A 19,185-nucleotide genomic window follows, 5' to 3' on the forward strand; every position below is an offset into this window, starting at 1 on the left:
TAATCACAGGTGAATGTGCCCACAGGTGAATGTAATCACAGGTGAACGTGCTCACAGGTGAACATGCTCACAGGTGAACGTGCCTAGGGAAATGCTTTCGTGGTGTTCAGCCACCTGGGCACCGGGAGGAAGAGTGAAATGCCACATGAACAGTCAAGATGGCCTTACTTAAGGTGAACGTCGATTGGTTAAACAAATACAATCCTCAGGCACTGGAACTAGAGCTTTCTTCTGGATGTCGCTGACGTTAGCCAGTGCTCTCGTTTTAGCCCCAAACACAACTGGTTCTACTTACCTGGGGTATACATTATGTGAGTCTCAGGTGGCTGTTAAGCAACAGGAGAAATTAAGATATCTCATCACAGAGATGCCTGGCTTAGGCACATTTCTTTAAAACTAACATATGAAAGTAAAATGATAGGTTAGAAGGACTCACCAATGGCTAAATAAAATAAGACTTCCTGCGTAATTGGTAACTTCGGTACAAAAAATGGTTTCTGATCATCCGTAACCGAGGTGATACAGACAGAAGGTAACCAGTCAAAGATGAAAACTTAGGGGATAGACAAAAAACGGTTCCAGTCGTAAAGGTAACTCAGGTGACAGAGATAGAAGGTTTCTAGTCATAAATGATAATTCAGGTGATGCAGAAGGAATATTTACTTTCATATATATGTCAGGTGATGGAGGAAGGTTTCCCGACATATATGAAAACTTAGGTGACAAAAAAGAGAACATTCCTAGTCATAAACGATAATTTAAGTGAGAGAGAAAGAAAGGCTTCTAGACACTAATGATAACTCAGTATATAAGGAAAGAATACTTTCAGTTATAAATAACTCAGGTGATAGAGAAGGAGGACTTACCATTATAAATGATAACAAAAGTGATAGAGAAAGGCTGTTTCCGGTCATAAATTAGGACACAGATGATAGAAAAAGAAAGTTTCCAGTTATAAATGATAACTCTGGTGATACAGAAAGGTTTCCCACTGATAAGTGGTAAATCAGTTGATAGAGAAAGAAGATTTCCAGTCGTTAATGATAGTTCAGGTGATAGAGAAAGGAGGTTTCCAGTCACTAATGACAATTCAGGTGATAGAGAAAGGAGGTTTCCAGTTAAAAATGATAATTCAAGTGATAGAAAAAGACAGTTTCCATTCACAAATGATAACACACATGATAGAAGATTATTCCAGTCATAAATATTAACTCAGGTACTAGAGAGAGATTTCTGCTATGCATGATAGAAAAAGAAGATTTCCAGTCTTAAATGGTAACTCAGGTGATAGAGAAAGAAGATATCTGATCAAAAGTGATAATTCAGTTTTGACAGTGAAAGATGTCTTTAGTCATTAACTCAGGTGATACAGACAGAAGGTTTCCAGTTACACATAACCCAGGTGATAGAGCTAGAAGATTCCAAGCCATAAATGACAGGTAATAGAGAAAGGATTTCTGGTTATAAATATTAACTTAACTGATAGAGAAAGGAGGTTTCTAGTCATAAATGAAATCAGATGATAAGGAAAAAAGATTTCCACCATAAATGATAACTCAGGCAATTGAGAAAGAAGATGGTCAATCAGAAACAACAACTCAGCTGAGGGGGAACGAAAGGTTTCCAGTCATAAATGATAATTCACAAGATAGGAAAGGGTGATTTCCAGTCATGAATTATAACTCAGGTGAAGTAGAAGATTCTCGGTCACAAATGATAATCAGGTAGCAGAGAAAGGTTTTTGGTTATAAATAACCCAGATGGTGGAGAATAAAAGGTTTCAAATCATAAATGATAAATCAAGGCATAGAGAACAAAAGGTTTCCAATAACAAACGATAAGTAAGGTGACCCAGAAAGCTTCCCCGTCACAAGTGACAGTCGGGTGATAGAGAAAGGTTTCCAGCCAAGAACGATAACTGAAGTAACAAAGACAGGTACTCAGTCAGGAATGCTAACTCAGCTGACAGAAAAGCTATCCGTCAGAAACTGAAAGTCAGGTAGTCAAAACAGATGGTTACCAGTCATCAATCATGACTCAGGTGATGGAGAAAGAAAGGCTTTCAACCATTGGTGATAACTAAGGATTAAGGAAGGAAGGTTTCCAGTCACAAATGATAACTCAGGTGAGAGAAAGATGATTTCCAGGCACAAATACAAACTCAGGTCATGGAGAAAGGTTTCCAGCCATAAACGGTAATTCAGGTGATAAAGGTTTCCAGTTACCAGCAGTAACTCACATGGTAGACAAAGAAGCTTTCCGGTTATAAATGATAACTCAGGTGACTGACAAAGACCGCTTACAGTCATAAATAACACAGGCGATAGGAAATGTTTCCAGTGATCAATAGCTCATGTGATAAAAAGAGAGGATTTCCAGCCATAAATGATAACTCAGGTGATAGAGAATGGAGGTTTCCTATAATAAATGACTCAGACGGTAAACAAAAGTTTTCCAGCCATAAATGATAACTCTGGTAATAGAGAAAGAAGGTTTCCAGTCATAAGTGACAAGTCAGTTGCTGGAGAATGGTTTCCAGTCACAAATAAGGACCAGTTATAGAGAAGGAAGTTTTCGAGTTATTGATAACGCATGTGATAAAGAGGACTGTCAGTCAATAGCAACTCCCACAGAGCGGTGCCACCCTCAAGTGGCCCACAGGCAGATGCCTCAGGCGCACCCACAGCCTCTGCAGCCTTCTCGGGGAAACAGGCCTCCGTCTGGCGGCCCCTCCCCTCAAATTGCTCATCCTCTCTGCCCACGGGGCTGGGCTCCAAGGCCCCGCCCCCACCTGTCCCCTGTCCCTGTTTGGGCTTCTCGTCCCCTGCTTGTCTCCCTTACCTTGTCTGTCTCTCCACACCTCTGCGCCCGCCCCAGCCCCTAGCTTTCTCCTTCTCTTCTCCCCAGGCCCCTTCCTTCTATCTGGGTACCTGGGCACTCGGCATTTCAGAAGCAAACTTGAGAAAAGTCGTTTCAGGGTCCTCGCCCACTGCAGGCCCCAATCCTGGAGCGTGGAACGCTCCCTTCACCTTCCCCTGACCCAGCACCCACAGACACCACTTTCGCCTCCCCATGCAAGTCTTGAGGAAGCCACAGAGAAAGGCTCTGGTCTCTAAGGCAGTTGTTGCCCCAGGTTCTAGATCTGGCTGGAGCCAGGGATGGAAGACTGCGCAGGAATGAAGCTGCATGTGCCACAGCCTCTGTGGCCCTGCTCCCAGACGGCCTGAGGACACGTCCCCACGGTTTGTGCAGCTCCCATGAAACGGGCACAGCCTCTCTGGACGATGCAGCTATGCCTCAGAGCACAAAACAGGCTAAAAGTCAAGCAATCGTGTGAGCCATTTTTTTAACAAAATTCACAGCGCTTGGGAGTGACAAGAGAATCAAAATGAGAAAATTCTGGAAAAACAATTTTAATACTTAAGTTCTATAACAAATAATATTGTCTTTAAGAAATGTGTACAAAACACTAATGTGAAATTTACCTTAGCATGAGATAAATGCAAAACATAATATTCTGTGTAATACACCGATTAGTGGCCAATTTATTTTACTTCTGTTAACGTGAATCTTCATTTGAGAATCTTCATTGTTCAATGAACAACATTACTGAACAAAAAAATGGGCAGAAGCATCCAGGCAATGCTCGCCTGCACTAGGCACACGTTCATATCAAATGCCAAGGGCTGCGCCTCCCTACAGATGGGCCACGTCTGATTTTGTGAACAACACTTTAGCCAGAATATTTTCCCCAATTTCTATGACACAGGAATGGGTTTTCTTATTCATTAAATAGTCTCTGAGATGTTTGCAGTAAATAAAACAAGCTCACGGTGGAAAGCAAATGCCACCTTCTACCTTGAGTTACATGTTCACTTTTCAATGCTATGATTACATTCTTATTTAAGGCAATATAGTTTCTCTTTCGTCTTTATAAAAACTATATTAATCATCTTTTTTAGACAAAGCTTGTCAGCACTTTGTGTCCAATCGACTGGAGGCCGGATGGAACAAACACTGTCAGACTTCTCTACAGAGACAAGAGAACTCGAATCATCATCATTTAAACAGTGAACACAGCAGGTCATCTGTCTTCTAATGTGCATTTAAAAATACGTAAAGACAACACGCTTCTTTTCACAGCGCTTGGGTCCCGGGTCTCTGGCCTGCAGGCCTGAGTCTCATTGCATGGAGATTTCCGGGGCCACCGCAGTTGTTCAGGAGGTGACGTCACTCACTGGTTGCGGGTTCACAATCAGAAAACTGCAGGCGGGGAAGCCCAGATCAGACGCAGGTCGAAAGCTTTTTTCTCTCCTCAAACTGCTTGTCCACCGCGAGAGACAGGGCCTGGAGGAATCCCTCTATGGTGACAGTGGGGGCCTGGGAGAATACACGAGCACTGTGGGGTGGTCCTCGCCCTTGGTGGGGTCATGCGGCAGGACCTGCCCTGCCCACGGTGCAGACGGCATAGGGGTGCAGCCCCAGCTCAGGGCTAGTGCGCTGTGACCCCAGGCTGCTGTTCTGGGAGCTGAGCCCAGCCCTGAGGGGCACGAGTGCCTGAGGGGGCCAGGAAGGCCGGGATGTGAGTTCCCGACGCACCACGAAGGTGTCCGTCTCTTCTCAGAGGACTCGAGGGGCCCTGCCCCTACGGCATCAGAGGGAACTCCTCCCAGTGCCCAGGAGCCCGTCGCTTTAGAAGCTGGGATAAAATAGGGCAGGTACCACGTATGGAGTGCAACTCCAGCAAGGCCGCGCCCTGCTGGATGGGGTGGGTGGTGGTGAGGACCGAGCACTTGGGTGAGGACTCGGGAGACTCACCTGGATGTACAGCGCATGAGCCAGAAAAGGCAGCTTCCTCAGGACACGGCCGCTGAGGCCCTCGCTCTTCCTGTGAACGTAACCGCATCAGAGGATGTCAGCTCCCACAGACAGCGGCAGTCCCAGGACAGAGTCCCTCGTCTCTGAAGATGCCTCCCCCACAGCCTCGGCTGGTCTCTGGTCCTCAGCTACTGCTCTAGGTGGGACAGGGCCCTCGCTGCCCTGATACACGGCTCACGGCCACTGCTGCGCCAGGGACCACGCCTGCCGGGAGTGCCTCACCCGGAGTGGGACACGGTGGCGAGTGGCCACCATGGCACAGATTCCCCAAGTAACCAGCTGGTTCACAACTTCATCAATTTTTTGTTGGTTTTTTTTTGGTGAGGAAGATTCGCCCTGAGCTAACTCCTGTGACAATCTTCCTCTCTTTTGTATGTGAGCTGCCACAACAGCATGGTCACCAACCAGTGGTGTAGGTCTGCGCCCAGAAACTGAATCCGGGCCACTGAAGCGGAGAGTGCTGAACTTAACCACTAGGCCCAGGGCTGGCCCCCATTAATTTTTGCACACATCTCTGGACTGCTCTCTTCTGTCCTGTCTCAATCAGTTTAAATCTCTTCAACAGAAAATGCAAACAAATAATCCAAACACACGTGCTCTTCACACTGTCCTTTCGTTCAAAACCTTCCACGTCTCGTAGCTTCAGAATAAAGTTCAAACTCTCTGGTCAGAACTCTGAGGCCCCCACTGGGCCCTTGGCCCTGCCAGTGCCTCTGCCGGGTCCCTGCAGCGCGACCCGCCCGAGGTCCTCAGCACACAGGCCCGCAGCCTCCCCCTCTCTCTGTCCTTTGAGGCTCCGCTCCACTTTTCCCCCCCCCCCCCCCCCCCGTCAGCAAAGCCCCCTGAGAACTTGAAAACACACCAGCCGCAGCCCAGCATGCAAGCCAGCAATTCTCCCTGCACACGCGTTACGTGCTTCCTTCTTGGCGCCAGGGCAGCTGGACCATACACTTTATTTCCCAAAGCACCAAGCACAGGACCCTGAAATTATTTACTCTACTCATTGAAGCGAAGGCTTCCATTTTATTTTCTTCTTGCCAATTTGCAGAAATTTAACAAATATTGTTTAAGAAATGACTTATGCATCAAGAAAGCCTTAATGTAAATGTCTACCTTTTCCGACACAAGTGCAGCACTTTCCCATTGTCTGCTGGCACCCCTGTGAGGGCAGCTGAGCCCCATCTTGCAGTAGAGAAACTGAGGCCCAGAGAGGTCAGGGGTTCTCGAGCTCTCCCAGCACACATGCAATGCCTTGGGATTCCACTCCCCGGCCTCTAACCCCCAAACTGCTACCTCAGCTGCCACAGTCAATTACAACTCTCCCTCGTTACTATGGCAAAAGGACTTTTCTCGGGTACAAAAACGAGGTCAATTCACACCTTGAAATTTCACTCAAAAGGAGGCTCAGCTTTGACACGTTGTTCTCAATGAAGCCAATCATCTCCAGCTCGCGGAGCGTCAGCAGCTGCTGGCGAGGATATATGATCTGACACTGGGGAGACAGAGGCAGTGGTTACGGTGAGGCCCACAGGGGACAAAGGGCACAAGAGGTCAACAAGAGGTGCAGCACTTAGAGAGTGAAGGTAAACCATGTCCCATCTCGCAGAAACACAAATAGTGACCATTTAACATGCACAGCCACACCAGAAGCAGGCCGGTGCCCCTCTCACACTCTCACACACACACACACACACACACACACACACACAGTCCTGCTTCTTCAAACGAAGATAAGTACACAAATAGTGAAACACGCCTCAGAAGTCAGCAGGGACCCAGCCTCTCCCATGCTTTTGGCGAAAACGTGTCCTCGCCATGGTCAGGGCCGGGAGGGACTGGGAGGCGTTGAGTCCAGTCTGCTGTTGGGTTTCAACAACGTGTCACGACCCACAGATGGGCAGAGCCGGGCCCTGGAGCCAGAACTTCGCCCGCCGTTCAAGGAGGGTCTCCACTTGTTGTTTTTAAGACTGACACAGCCAGGTTCCGACTGACCACAGATCTGGGCTGCAAAGCTCGCCTCGTGGACCACGTGTCTGCACATCAGACACCAAGTAGCTTCACTAAATGGTCGGGCTGGCACACGGAGCACTGCTGAAGGACTTCCAGCATGAAGTGGTTCCACCTGGGAGCCAGGCGAGAGGAGGAGGGAGAGGCTTTCTCTGCATGTTTGGGAGGTCTGGAAAGGGCCGTGGGTGAAACTAAGACATGGCGTTTCTGTCCGGTGAGCTCTGAACTTTTCGGCTCTCTCAGCTCCCTACAGCCTCCCCGGACTGCCCCCCCGCCCTCACGTGACCCACACCGTCCCACAGACGAGTGCAGAATGGTGAGCCACAGGCTCCTGACAGAGTGGGCCAGTCACACACCTGCAGCCTTCAGAACCAGCCACATCAGAACATCTTAATTTCCTATAACCTGTTTGACTGAGAAACTACCCTGCCCCGTGTGCTCAGCTCCCAGAACAAGTCCGCACGCTTGGCTAACCCTGGGAACATCCCCTGGATTCACAGCACGAGCACGCATGACACAGCGCTGAAGGTGCTCGGCGACCTCTAGTGGGATCCGCCACCACACTGGCTCCTCGGCAGCAGTGCCACACCAGAACGTTTCCACCCGTCTCTCAGCATTGCAAGTTGAAGCTCCACAGGACCTCCCTCCCTTCCCCCCACGCCACAGAAAAGCAGGACGGGACACATGCGCCAGGACCGTGCTGACCTGGAGTCGAGACGAGCTCTCCCGTACCCATCACAGGAGCTGCGCCATCCTCGTCAGGGACGTGGGGGCCCCAGCTCCATGGAGCCAGGCAGCAGCTGCAGGGTGGGGGTCGATCCCACCCCGCCAGCCAGTTACAATAACGCCATCGTGACTATCACGGTGCAAATCCCCATTCGTTGGCTGGCTTGGTTACTGCCCACACCCCAAGTGCCCAGAGCTCCTGGCGCCCAGGCAAGTGCAGGTCCCATGAGACTGACTCACAAGAGACCGCCTGCGAACATCATCATACTCACTGCTGCCGTGCTCCCAGCCATCCCAGAACACGGGACCCAAGGGACACAAACACTGTAGCCAGTGACAGTCTGTGAACTGTGACCTCCAATTAGATGACCTGCCTGTGAACTACAATCTCCAGGCAGGATGACCTCCCTGTGAACTACGACCTCCAGGCAGGATGACCTCCCTGTGAACTGTGACCTCCAGGCAGGATGACCTCCCTCTGAACCAGGACCTCTACTGCTCTCCCTCTTTCAGGGCAGGAAATAGAAGCCCAGAGAGGAGTCAGTTTCAAAGGCCATGGGAACCTAGACTCGCCAGGCAGCTGACTGCAGCCACACTCCCGCTCCCACACTGCCTGCAAATGGGTGGACCAAACAACAGGATGAGCGTTTTGCACCAAAAATATTGAGTCAGTGGCCATAATTTTGACTATTAACTCAATAAACCGTCAAATGCAACAAACTACACTTTTCAACCTAAGGTGGTTAAAACCCTACAGGGGAATTAAGAAAATACAAGAAACCTACTGATTAGAAGAGAGCGGGAAAAAGCCAAGTACCTTCATCAGCTCCTCCAGGCAGGAGAGGTAGATCTTGAAGATGGCTGCCACCGAGGGGGGCCCGATGTACTGCCTGATGTCGGCCCTGTCCACGAAGGCCACATCGATCCTCTCCGTGATGTTGGAGGTGGTCAGGATCACCACGTTGGAGTGCCTGGAGGCAGAGGAGTGAGAACCAGTCACTCCGCCCGACCCTGGCAGTGCCAGGAGAGGTGCCGCGAGGGCCCTGGGCTCCAGCCAACATCGCTCAGCCACTGTGCACCGTCCAACACCGCCTGCGAGGCCCTCCGAGGACCTGCATCTGTGAGCTCCTGCCTAAGCCCCCTCCTGCCAGGCTCTCCGGCTGCAACACCAGGTGCCGGGCCAAGCAGACCCTCCCTGGGGCCTCGTTCTCGTTGCTCCTCTGTCTTCCGGAAAGCTCTCCTAGATCCCAGTTTGACAGCTCCCTCGCCTCCTGCAGCCACAGCAAAGCTCTCTTCTCTGTGCAGCATCCCCATCGCCCGTCCCTGACCCCTAGCATCCACACTCCTGCCTGCCTGGGCACTGCCACAGGACCGCTTGTCACACAGCTGTCACCCCGCCACCGCATGGAGCCGAGTTATTTATCCTGTTTACACTGCTTTCCCCTCTAGCTTCCAAACTCCACAAGAGACCCGTCCTTGTCCGCTCCACTCACTGGCACAGACCAGCACAGAGCGGGCAGGGGGTCCCCGGGGAGCACATCTCCTGGCCTGGTGGGCTTGGGAGCAGGACTGTGGCAGCACTGCACTCCAGGGTGCAGCAGCCAGCAGAGACAGGCCACAGGCAGCTGTGTGGCCAGGGTATCACCAGGGGGTCAGCTCCACATGTGTCTGGCAGTAGGCACACAGTTCTCTGAAGGGTGAGCAGGTGAGCCGAGCAAGGGTAGGGGTGGGGCATACGGGTCCCAGGAGCCCAAGCAGAGGGTGTGGAGGCCGGGCAAGCACAGGCTGCTTGGTCCAGCACCCAGAGCGTGAGGCTGTGGGGTGCAGAGGGAGAATGGGGCTGGGAACCGCATCCAGGGGTGGGATTTGTCACAAAGGGTCAGATCTACACACGGGCAGGGGTGGAAGGGCCACCCAGAGAGGGGCCTGAACTAGGAGCACAAAATGACACGAGGCAAGGAAGGCAAGAGAAATCACAGCCCACACCCCCTCTCATGGAGGGGGAGTCGGGAGACCCCATCTTCTGGCTTGAGCAGTGGGTGTGTGGTACAGCCATCAGTGTAACGGGAACCCTGGAAGTTGGGGTTTCAGGCTGAGTGAGCAGCCAGTAGCGTGTCTGATGTCTGGTCACAAGTGAAGGTGCAGGTCTGCCATGGGGACTTGCCCACCAGAGCTTGAGTGACCCTAGAGAGGGCTGCGGACAGGCTGTGCAGGGCCCCTGAAGAGGAGGCGGGAGGTGCCTGCAGCAGACACTGAGCTGGTCAGGAGAGTGGAGACGGGGGTCACCAGGGGGTCGAATGCTGCAGAAAGTTCCAGGAAGAGAACACTAGTGCTCAGGTGCATGAGGGGTGGCGGCAGGAGCAGAAATCAGCCTGAGGAGCCGTGGGGAAGGAAGGAGTGGAGGCCAGGAAACGCCACATTTGGCACAAGGCCTGCCCGCAAGAGGGCGAGCAGCTGACAGACAGACAACTGCAGCTCCAGAAAGCGAGACGTTCTCTCCTGCAAACAACGCTGAAGGCCTGGAGAAAACAACCCTCAACAGTCTGGTTCGCTGTTACTCCCCACTCAACCAGCCAGACCCTGTCGACGCTTCAGAGCCCTGGCGCCTGAAAGCAGAAAGCGCACTCGAGAGAGCAAACGTGAGAATTTCGAGGACGGAGGGCATGCCAAACTGCTGCAAAGGGCAGATGGGGGTTCTGGTTTGGACATCACTTCCTCGCGAGTCTGGTTAGTAGGAGTTGCTCCCTAAAGCCGGATCCACTTTGGGGACACTGACCACAGGCCCTGGACCTGCAAACTGGACTGTAGAGACACGAAATCCGGCCCCAGGAAATGCTCTGCCTGCCCAGTGTCAGCCTTCAACCACGAGACACCAGTCGTGTTGGCACTAACACTGGGATGCTAGTGTGTAAATGTTCACCATGCCCCAGTTCTACTTTACATTTTAATACTTTAATAAAGAAGGAAGTACTTAATTTCTAAAAAATGCACTTAGTATATGCTGCCACACACACAGAGAAAGACAGGGACCACCCCATGCCAGATGCGTTTTCAGTCAGAAGAGCTGGGAGTGAGGTCTAGAGCTGCCTGTTCCTCTCACAGCCTCTCTACAACCTCTCAGGTAAGTGACCTCACGTACAGTCCCATGTGTCAGAGCCTTACCTTTTAATCTGATCGATCTGGGTCAGGACGGCGTTGACCACGCGGATGGCATCTGAAGGCTCAGCGCCCGCCCTGCAGGCATTGCGGGCAGCTGTGAGGCTCTCTACCTGTGGGGATGGAGCAATGGGTCAACAAGGACGGTGCCCAGCCCCAGGGGCAGCCCTAGCACACGGCAGCTGAGCGAGGGAATCAACAGAGGAATGCGAGCGCGCGTGCCCGCCTGTGCCGGGAGCCTGGTGTGTGGGGAGCCAAGGAGGACAGCACTGCGTGGCACCGTGTGCTGGATGGATGCTGGATCAAGCGAGGCTTGGCTGTGCCCGGGCCACACTGAGAGGGAACTCAGTCCTGAATTCCCTCAGGCCCAGGGTCAACGTCTGAATATGCCTACCTCGTCAATCAGCACAAACACCAGAGCATCTTTATCGTCAATTAGATCCTGAATCTTCTGGAACATCTTAGTTACCAGCTTGCCACTCTGGAACCAAAACACTGTTTTAGTGTCGACATACACTTGTCTTGCTACCAGGTGCACACGTGCGCCCACCATCCCCATCAGGCTTCGCTCTGACCCCAGGTTGCCCCACAAGCCCACTGTCTCGACAGCCCCTCAGAGAACTCTGTGAACCAGAGAAGCCAGGTCCATACAGGAGGTCAACCCAAATGCCCTCCCTCCCTGCTTCATGTGCCAAATGCTGAGATCTGAGCCCACCTCTGCTCCTGTCCAGAGCTATGCAGCACGGGACAGGAGCGACTCGCACCTCAGCTTACCTGCCTGTCTTTCTCTCACTCTCTCTTTCCCAGCCGTTCTACTGGCCAGGAACGAGATGGATCACGGAGGCCAGCATGCAAACCGGCCGGGCACTCCCGGTCCCCACTCACCATCTACAGAGGGACCTAATGACACAGGTGTCTGGGGCAGAGCCCTTCGAGGTGAGGGGCACCTGTGACATGACCTCGTCTGAGACCCTCAATTCACAGATGGTGGAACAAGGCTCAGCTGAGGCCATGCTCAGCCAAGGGTGCAGTCCACGTTAGAATGTGGGACCCCTTCCATCCTAAGAGAATGCTGAACATCCTGCCCCACCTGGCCAAAGGTCAAGATGTGACCAACAGAGATCCTCTCAGGCCTCGGACTATTTCCAAGTTACTGCTTAGCTCCGGAACCTTCCTCTGACCAGAGTCAGACCCACGGTTCACTCACCCATTTCACCTACTTCTCTCCTGCAGCTGTCTGCCTAACATATGGGACTTCTTTTCAACTACATGCTGACAATCCAGAGGATTAGAATTAATACTTACTTCTGAAAACCACTTAGAAAAGAGGCTGTGGCTGTTTATTTCAATTAATTGGCCATACTGGTACCTAAGATGATGAAACACAGAGTTCAGACCATTATTTCACAAATCAGACCTACAGCACCCTCAGTGGCAGCCACTTTCGCTTCCTTCTTACAGCATCTTTCAACTGCCCAGCGTGTTGAGAATTACTAACTTGTTAAATCGTCACAACTACTAACAAAGGATCCAGGGACCTAGCACCCCACATACTAAAGAACTACGAAAAATGGAACAAGATGCAATCAATAGTTCTAATCGAAAAGTTCTTCAAGTTAAATATCTTTATTTGAATTAAAGCAAGAGTAAAATCCCTCTCCTTTTTAATCTACCTATAATTTTACTTCTGTGTTTACAAAGTTTGACCAGTACAATATGTCAAGCAAAACAAAACACAAGCATGAAAAGTTTTATGGCCAGAGCTGAACATTTTCACCCTTCCACAAAACCCTGAAGAATTGACAACTTGTTTTCCAGCACAAAATCACTTCCTGGAAACCCCTGAGGCCCAGAAGGCGCAGGCGGCCCCGTGAACCATTACCTGTAGGGACCCCGAGACCAGCACTGCGCCCGCACTCAGGAGGTGCCCAGACGTGCAGGCCCTGAGTTCCGACTAAGATCAGACAGGAGGCAAGACGGAGGCAGAAGAGACGCAACCCCAGGTCTCTTCAGAGCTCCTTTCACGTCAGAAGCCCCCAGAAGAGAAACAACCACTTTCAAAGAGTATCACTGGCTTTCCGTTTAAAAAGGAGAAAAAGACCATTGACTAACTCTGTTTACAAAAGCAGGGGGAGACAGACAACCTAAGGAAATAGAGATTGGGTTGAATATTAAACGAAATTAAGCATAAAGCAGTTTGACTATCAAGTAAAGTGAACTAGAAAGGCTTGCTAAGTCTTCTTTTGCCATTTCTAAGCCACAAAATAAACACATATTTCCAGATCTTTGTATGGGAAAAGTCACATTTCTTGTACTAACATCTTTACTCTCTGGCGTTTTAAGAAACCACCTCTAGAGATCTTTAAAACCCAGACGTAGGTCCATCTGTCAAGACAAAGGCCACGTTGCTAAGCATGAAATAAAGGGTTGAAATTAAGCAATTTCCCAATGTAAAAATACTCACAGGACATTTTGAAAAGACAACAGGTATTTAAAAGTCAGTTTCACAGAATTTCCTCTTCTAAATTCCCACTGGAGTAACAGATACCAGATGTGCCCTCTGCCTCAAATCGACCAGAAAACCAGACAAAACAAGGGACAACATCTGTGAGCGGCACTGGGCGACCAGCGCCAGAGGAGCGTGAGCTGGAGAGAAGGAAGAGGTGAGCCCTGTGAGTGCGCTGGCCTTCTGCCTGGATCACCTTCGAACGTGGCCCTGGAGGGGACCAGGAAGAGCACAGCCATTGCGCTGAGGGAGGAGACAGAGGTCAGAGTTCAGGGAGCCTGAGGCAGCCGGGAGGCTGCAGAGCAGAGATCCAGAGGGAGGGAGTTGGCTGGGAATAAAGCTCCAGAAATCGGCCTGGGGTCCCTGAGTCTGCTGCGCACTCGGGTGGGTGAGCAGGAAAATCCCACAAGGCTGGAGACAACTGAGCTGAGCCGTTCCGGGCACTCGCACAGGCTGGGAGCACTCCAGCTCCCAGGGGCCCAGGTGGACAGAGCTCGTTACTCATGCGAGGAGCTCAGCTGAGACCACAGAAGGGCCCCACCTGAGTATCAGGTAACACTAGACTAAGGCCCTCTCTAACAATGCTTGGAAACAAACCCCCAAAGGATCACAGCAAATCGAGAGTAACTGAAACGCCCACCAGAACAAAACTCGACAGCCTTCAAAGGAAGACGAGAGAATCCAGACACTGAGACCACAATGTCCACAGTCAGTCAAAAGTTACTCGACATGCCAAGCAGTAGACGCACATGACCCGTAACCAGGAGAAAATCCGGTCAATAGAAAAACTCAGGAATGACGATGATGATGGAATGAGTAGACAAGAACATTAAAACAGCTCTTACACACTTGCTCAAGGATTTTAATAAGAACCTAATGAGGAGAGAAATGAGAAGTATAAATGGAACCTCCAGAGAAGACAAATACATGATAAGAAATGAAAATTTCACTGAATGAAATTAAAAGCAGATTAGATACTGCAGAAAACTGTCCAAAATGAAACAAGGAAGATTTTAAAAACCCGAAAAAATGAAAATGGACGTCAGTGTGCAGGACAATATCCAGCAGTCTGACCTGCAAATAAATGCACTCCCGGAAAAAGGAGGGGCACTGAAATTAAAAAAATAACGGCTAAATATTTTCCAAATGTGGTGAAACAATAAACCCAAAACTGACAGAACCCAAGGAGAAATAGACAAACCCACGATTCGAGCCTCGGACACGCCCCCTCAGTACGTGAGAGAACAGCAGACAATCAGCATGGGACCAAGCACCCTGAGACGACGTCCACGACCCACGCCACCCAACGGGAGCAGATCACGCTCTTCTGAAGCGCACGTGGAACAGTCACCAGGACAGAGCACACGCGCTCATAGAGCGAGTCTCCATAAATTGAAAAAGACTGAATCGTAACTCAAGACCAGCCTGGGTAGAGAGGAATTCGTTAACTTACGTTGAAAGAGAAGGACCTACCATTCGTGTAAAACGATTAAGAAAGAAGAACAGCTTCCAGCGTCAACAACAGAAGGCGAGCAAGCCCACTCCTGCTGCCCTCTTCTCCCAAGTGACCAAGTTACCTGCTGGAAAGTCTAATGGTCAATTTCTGGGCTAACGCTTTACACAGGGATGTCTTTCCAGTTCCTGGAGGACCTGTAACAAAATCCAAGCAAACACGTCTCTAAGTCAGTGCAGTAACAAATTCTTAAAACAATAGGAGTTGCGTTATCCACAGAATACAAAAGAAGCAGCAGAAAGTTCAATGCCATGAAGTTAGTACCACAAGCACTTGCTAACTTACAAAAAAGTCTGCTAGCAGGGTAAATGCTCAAAATATTACCAGTGTGCTTTAAGTCTTTCCCTCTTTCTTCCTAGTTTGAATGCAACTCGTGTTTCTGGTCTTAGCTTCCACCACCCATGACACACACTGCTTCCTGGCCCCAGGGGCCACTCAGCATCCTGAGCGAGCACTACATTTCCTGGTCTGTCTTCACTGACACTCGCCTCGTCCCCACACGTCCTTATGAAACCCACTCTTTAAGGCACCTTTCAAAATGTCAAACACACGTTTCTTGATAATCAGGACTCCTGAGGCACTGAAGGGGCTACTTCTGCAGCCCACAGCACCCCTGCCTTTCACTAGAGCTATTTCCACATGGGCCTGCACCCCAGACTAAACCAGAAGGTGGCCAAGGCGAGGGCCCTGCTTGGAGCTGCCCGGCCTGTGTGTCACCTAGCACACCTCCCTGCAGAAGCTCGGAGGTGACCAATGTGGAAGAACAAAGGCGCCTAACAGAAAACGCTGACACGTTGAACTCTGACTTTCCGTGAGCATTTTCAATAATTGAACAGGAAATATATAACCAATTCTAAGTGGAAAATCATTCATTTCACTAGTTAAAATACCTGCTGATTGCCTACTCTGTTCCTGGAATTAGGGCAATGTGCTGGGGATATCTGCATTTAAAAGACACTAACTGATTGTTTAAGATTGTATACAAGCAGACAACCTTACTTGGTATAAACAGGCTAATTACTCTGAGATCCTACCTCACTACAATTTGGGTATTCTCTCGATTCCTCCCTATCCAGTAACATTAAGAAAAAAGAAGAATATTTTCATCTGAGAAGAACCAGACAGAAGTTCTGTAAAAGTATGTTTTTTGCAGTTTACTACTCACCAAGTGAAGCTCTAAGAATACTACAGAGAAATATGAGGCAACTTCTACCCCCAGGAATGCATGAGAATTGGGGAAATAAGGCAGGTGCCTGAAAAGTTTAATAACAACATAAAAAGCCACAAGGCAGTGATCAGCGGCTGCCAAGTCCAGGGCCAAGTAGCAAACGCCCAGAGAGACGTGAGCTGGACCGGCATCTCAGAGAAGGAACGCTCTCCGACAGCTCTGGCTCCCTCAGAAAAGAAAAAGCTGGAACACCTGGCAGAAGGACAAAGGTACGAGTAAAGTCCGGTCCACACAGCTCATCTCGTCAAACAAGCCGCATGCTTTACCGTGAAGCAGCACCACTCGGTTCCAGGTGATGAGATTGCTGTCGACATTCTTGTCTGAAAACAGTAAAGTCGTCATCACGTAATCGAGGAGCTGAGCAAAGAGAGGAGAAACACAGATGGAGGTGCCACGAGGCAAAGCTTCCACCAAACGTGCTCCTAGATGAGCAGAGGGGACAGGAGCAAGGCCACGCTCAGAGGCCGCCTCCAAGGGCTCGTGGATGCTTCGCAGGCCTTCATTTCAGAGGTAACTTAAAACCTAAGAGGAGAAGCGCCGGCCACTACTACTATAAGAAGGGGTAAACACAAAGGTCACTTCTATTTGAAGTGCCAGGTCACGCATGCTGACTAAGGGACTCAGCAAGCGATGAGTGAGCTGCTTCCTCCAAGACGACGCAGCCGGCGAGCACACAGCACATTCACTAAAGGCAAGACAGCCAGGACTCTGCCGTTGCGCTGTGGCTCCCAGAGCAGCCTGGGGTGATGGGGGCCGGAGGCCAAATTCTAGCACCCCGCCACAGCGTGCAGAACCCAACTCCTCCAAGGGGGCTCGGATGCGCGAGGAGTTGCTCACACCTGCCCACCCGCTCTGTCTGCCCCTCAGCACTGCCCCCTCGGCCCGTGGGCTCCTGCGAGTATAACCCAAGGAAAGTGGTCTTCACATTCTGCTCCTCCTCGTTTCTCCCTCAGGGGCTCCCCAGAGAACAGCTCCACTCGGGAGCAACCCCAGAGGACAGATACCCAGGACGTGGGCTGGCGGGCAGTGCTTCCCAAAAGCCCATTTGAGTCAAGGGGCTCCGAGGTGCTGGAGAGCAACACCATAATGATTCTACTTCAAATCACGGGGCCTTTGGGAAAAAGGTGTAACTTACGTGAGATTTGACTTCCACGTCATATACCAGGCTGTCCCAAAGCCCATGGAATTCAGCTGGAGAGAAGAAAACAAAACCCTCATTTTAGGAAAGCAAGCATTTACACCCACCATGTGGGTCTGCCCCGAGCCAGCAATGCACCCCACTGCTCCACACACGGCGAGCTGAGATTCTGATCACAGGGAAGTAAGTTTTTAAAAATTTTTCTTAAAATTAAAGACGCGAAACAAATGCCAGTCACGCTTGACTTTTGGCAGATAATTAACTGGGGTCAAAGGGTTACTTTTGTGGTCGTGTCAGCACGCACGATGTCTCTTGTGGACCTGTGCTTGGACACAGCGCAGACGCTGCACCTGTCATCCTCGCCACTGCCAACACTCAGGCAGTAGCGGTCTAGTCTAGCCCTTAGGACAGCAGCACAAACCCGACGACTGAATTAACCCAGGACTCCGCCTGCTGGAATCACCGGCAAAGTCCACAGAGAGGCAGCGAGGAGGCAGGAGGAAGGGGTGTTCTTCCGGATAGGAAAGAAGAGCACCACCTTGGAGGGCCTGTCTAAGGAATAACAGTCTTACACTAGAATCTCTACCTTCCTCTGCTGTGATATACTTTCCATTGCACAGGAGACAAAACACCCTAAAATCCTACAAAACAAACAAACAAACTCTCCCTGGTTAAGTGGCCTAGCAAGTCCGGGGCGAGTGCCACCCTCTGACCTCACCACCTCCACGTGCTCCACCTACTGTGACCGTCACAAGTACCTGCGGGCAGAACCCAGTGATTTGCTGCAATTATATTTTCTGTTTCTTCCTCCAGATTTTCACTGCTGGGGCCATCTTCATTCAGCTGAAAGATGTGAAGTGCAATAGCGCATGTGCTCAAATCAATGGGCTGTGACGAGAAGGAAAAATCAAATGAATCTATGCAAACTGAAAATAACTCGTTTTAATTCTAGCTATAAAAATTAGATGTTAAAGTCCAACGATAAAGACTAAACGTGCAGTATGTTAAAAACTAGCTCTTAGGTTAGATGAAAAGGCTATCATTTTATTTCAGATTTAGGATTAGCCCTTTTAAAAACGTTTATCAGTCTCTCCCTTTTTGGGGTCCTACATATATTAAAAAAACCTTTTTTTTAATAATTACAAAACACACACTTCTTGAAAAAACGCAAATATAGAATGCAGAATGGCAAAGCCCCCTACATCCAGCTTCACAGATGTCATAGTCAATAACACATCCACACACAGTGGACCAAAACGTGATTCTACCAGAGTTTTCTAACTGTTCCTTTCCCACTTACTCAAGTTTGGGGCCATTTTGCATCAGTAGACAGAAATCTACCTCCTGCTTTTTCATGGTTATATTTGGTGTGGATGGGTCGGATTTGTTTAACCCGTCTCTCATTGATGGATAGTTAAAACACTTCAAATTGTTAGCTATTAACAATATGTAAAAAACGCTTGTTCCTACATCTCCACAAAATCACACAGTTATCCATTAGGACAAACTTCTCTAGGTGACTCTGCAGAGTTGAAAGTGAACACAGGAAAACGCTCAGTGGCAGCACCCATGCCCCCCGGTTAGGCTGCGTCCTCCCGTGACCACGGGAAGGCTCTTCTGCTCCCCTAGGCCGGCTACAATCAAGGACGATGGCCTCAGATCTCAGCGTGGAGAGAACTCTGACAATGCCACAAACATCAGTCCTAAGGTGAGAATGCGGAGTCCGCCTCATCAGCATAATTTCAGTGCCCAACAATTCCTCCAAGTCGACTCTTTCTGAGACGGGAACTGCACGGGTGTGACAGCGCGTCCTCCTGAGGCAGATGCTTGGGTTGCTTTTCCAGCGCTGAAATGACCGCTCAACGCATCCTCCCACGCAAAGTTCCCCTTGACCCGCACACACAAACCCCGTAAGACGCTGGGTGAGGTCTGGACGCTGGAGCTGCTAGAAGGCCAGACCGTCTCGCTCGCAGCCCCCACAACTCGCAGGCCCCGACACCCTGAGCACTCCACACACGCCTGCCGACTGGAGG

General features: G+C 50.2%; 1 protein-coding gene across 1 annotated transcript in view; it reads right to left on the reverse strand.

The window, feature by feature from the left end:
• Positions 1–3,430: 3,430 nt before the first annotated feature.
• Positions 3,431–19,185, reverse strand: part of TRIP13 (thyroid hormone receptor interactor 13) — a 17,854-nt gene continuing 2,099 nt past the window's right edge. The window contains exons 3-13 of the mRNA XM_046671303.1: positions 17,911–18,040; positions 17,150–17,205; positions 16,281–16,371; positions 14,851–14,923; positions 12,073–12,136; positions 11,162–11,248; positions 10,774–10,880; positions 8,429–8,582; positions 6,258–6,370; positions 4,819–4,888; positions 3,431–4,380 (exon numbers count right to left, since the gene is read on the reverse strand). Coding sequence (XP_046527259.1) covers positions 4,285–4,380; positions 4,819–4,888; positions 6,258–6,370; positions 8,429–8,582; positions 10,774–10,880; positions 11,162–11,248; positions 12,073–12,136; positions 14,851–14,923; positions 16,281–16,371; positions 17,150–17,205; positions 17,911–18,040 — 1,041 coding nt within the window. The 3' untranslated portion in view covers positions 3,431–4,284. The remainder of the gene's footprint in view (positions 4,381–4,818; positions 4,889–6,257; positions 6,371–8,428; positions 8,583–10,773; positions 10,881–11,161; positions 11,249–12,072; positions 12,137–14,850; positions 14,924–16,280; positions 16,372–17,149; positions 17,206–17,910; positions 18,041–19,185) is intronic.

This window comes from Equus quagga, chromosome 9 (genome assembly GCF_021613505.1).
Source record: "Equus quagga isolate Etosha38 chromosome 9, UCLA_HA_Equagga_1.0, whole genome shotgun sequence".
NCBI lineage: Eukaryota > Metazoa > Chordata > Mammalia > Perissodactyla > Equidae > Equus > Equus quagga.